Source organism: Morone saxatilis, unplaced genomic scaffold (genome assembly GCF_004916995.1).
Source record: "Morone saxatilis isolate NCDOM2014 unplaced genomic scaffold, NCSU_SB_2.0 Contig4, whole genome shotgun sequence".
In the NCBI taxonomy this organism is placed as follows: domain Eukaryota; kingdom Metazoa; phylum Chordata; class Actinopteri; family Moronidae; genus Morone; species Morone saxatilis.
Window position 1 is genome coordinate 14,495,464 of NW_023339984.1, and position 2,465 is coordinate 14,497,928.

At 40.3% G+C, this 2,465-nt stretch overlaps 1 protein-coding gene across 1 annotated transcript in view; it reads right to left on the bottom strand.

Moving 5' to 3' along the window:
* si:dkey-172j4.3 (diacylglycerol kinase eta) overlaps positions 1 to 2,459 on the bottom strand; it is a gene marked incomplete in the record, with an annotated part of 70,724 nt that extends 68,265 nt beyond the window's left edge. The window contains 2 exon segments of the mRNA XM_035675609.1: positions 683 to 787; positions 2,242 to 2,459. Of these exon segments, the coding sequence (XP_035531502.1) occupies positions 683 to 787; positions 2,242 to 2,334 (198 nt within the window).
* Between the last annotated feature and the right edge of the window lie 6 nt (positions 2,460 to 2,465).

The following is a 2,465-nucleotide window of genomic DNA, read 5'->3' on the forward strand; positions in this document are numbered from 1 at the left end:
GGGGGGGGGGGGGGGGGGGGGGTCGGATAAGATCAAAGCTCTGATTTAAGTGTTGATAAAGTTACGACAGCATGAGTCGAACAGAGAGACAGGACACAGATAGAGTTCTTCAATGGGCTGAATGATGCAGTTAACAAGTCAAGAGTGAAATCCTCCCAAAGAGTACGTGAGAGGAAGATCAGGTAAATGTCCTTCAGATGGCTTCAAATCCACGTGCACTCCCTCATGAGATGTTTAAATGTTTATATTACCTTTTAATAAATGAGCAGCTTAAATGTGTAATCTGGGTTCCCAGAGTGACCCTGATGAAAAATTCCATAACTTTTCCATGACTTTCCCTAACTAAGTTAATAGTACTTCCATGAACCTAAATATTTAATCCCTCTCTGGTTCGCTAATGTTGCTTTTTCACCTTGAAGAGGTCCTGTTTTAATATGTATAAAGTTTTTTTAAAAGCTCTCAAAAAGGGGTGCAGTCTTTTTAAAATGTCCCAAAAAACAACATCTATATTACAAGATGGTGAAAGAATAAGCTGTAAAAGTCCCTTCAAACTTTCCCAGAGATTTAAGCCGGTTTCCTGACGTGGCGATATCCCTGAAGTTCTGGGAAACCTTTTTAATGGATAAAAACTGCACGCGCACACACACACACACATATTGCCTTTCACTCTGTTTTTTCCTACCTTGGCCCTGATCTGTCCCGAGGTCGACACTTTGCGGATCAACTTGTGTGACGTCTCTTCTTGTTCCCCGTCGCTGTCCGATGACTCTTCTCCAGCTTCTCCAACCTGAACAAAAAAAGTAAGATAATGGTCAAATATTGTATAACACACAACATCTTGGGGCCTTAAAGCACAAAAATTGAGGTCTTTACCATCCAGAACTCATGTGAGGAAAACGTCCTCCTTTCAAATTGTAGTTTTTTGTTGCTTAGTCTCCATGTTAAGATGTGATCGATGAGCAGCTATTCTGACGACTGTAAGCAGTTTAATTGGCTTCAGACACATTTCTTTATTGATATAACAGCTTGGTCGAATTTATACAAAACGGACGGAAAAAGCCAATATTGGACGGACATTGAGTGTCCATAAAACGAAACTTTTAACTTCTAAAAAAGGCAATAAAACTACTTTAGCTGTCGCCATGGTTTTAGAAATACTTTGGTCATAAACTCGAGCAGCCCCAGATTTTTTACTAATTTTGATATTTTCTGCATGTTCCATCCTTTGAGTTTTAACAACACGATGGTATAAAACCTGTTTTCTCTGATTGCTCTACAGCAGGGATGCATTCATGCCGTATGTGTAGTTTTTATATTAGAAAATGCAAACAGCACAATATCAAGGACATGACCTCTGCGTCATCAGTCGTAGCTAAAGCCCTGCTTTAGATTTCTCCTATAGTCCTTCAAATTAAAAGATACACAGGATTGGGAGTCACTTCTCAGACATTCAGCTCTTCCAAGGCACTTAGTACAGTGTGACCATTAAAGATACTTGTTGACACATTTACTCTCTGGTTGCTTAAACTTACTGGAAATGACTTTACTTGCTTAGTTCATCATGAGGCTCACATTATGAACACGTTTTTTTTTTTTCAGTCATCACTTCCCGTGTGCTGAGAAGATGCTTACTTTGATGCACTTCGGGCCATACATCACCACATCGCCACAGATATTCTACAGGTATTTAAAAAATGACTTATTTTCACATATTCTGAGGATGGTTTTGCAGCTAAAATCCATAAGAGATAATCAGTATGTGTCTTATTTCCCCTGCAGGATGAGTAGAGTTGAGTTTATATGTTGGGACAGGCAGGTTCAAAAACTAAAACTCACTTAGAAATAAGTTCTTATATAGTTTGAGCCGCATATGTTTGATGTGAAATCACCCTAGAAATAAACAGGTGTTGTTTATCTTTAAATCCACCCCTCCTCTTAGGCTGCCGGTCAAATTAAGCCATTAAAAAAGTTGCAAAAATGCCACAAAAATAGTCATTTTATTAAGCATGAAGGCCTTTAAGGGCTTAAATTGTGCAATTAACATGCATGTTTGTTGAAGTGTAAAGGAAGTCTGGCACCAACCCTCCCTCCTTTATGTGGTCAATGTCTAATATTTAAGCAAAGAAAGTAAACCTGTGTTGTTTTATAACTTTTATCAGGAGACTCTTCCCTCCTGCAGCCCCACTTTGCCATGTTTTAACCCCGACTTTAGCGTTTAAACACACATTGAGCCGTACTTACAGTGTGAGTCCTCTCAGAGTCCCCTGGGGGAGACCCCAGCGACTCGCCGTGCTCCGCCACATACAGGATGTTAGGGTTCAGCTTAGAAGCCATGGCGAGCTCGCAGGTGGGAAAGCGAGAGAGGGATGCAGAAAAAAGGAGGCAAAAGTTTGCCAGTTGCAGAAGAGGAGGGCTTCTGAATAAAAGAGGAGGAAGAAGAAGAAGAAGAGGAGAGAGAGAGAGAG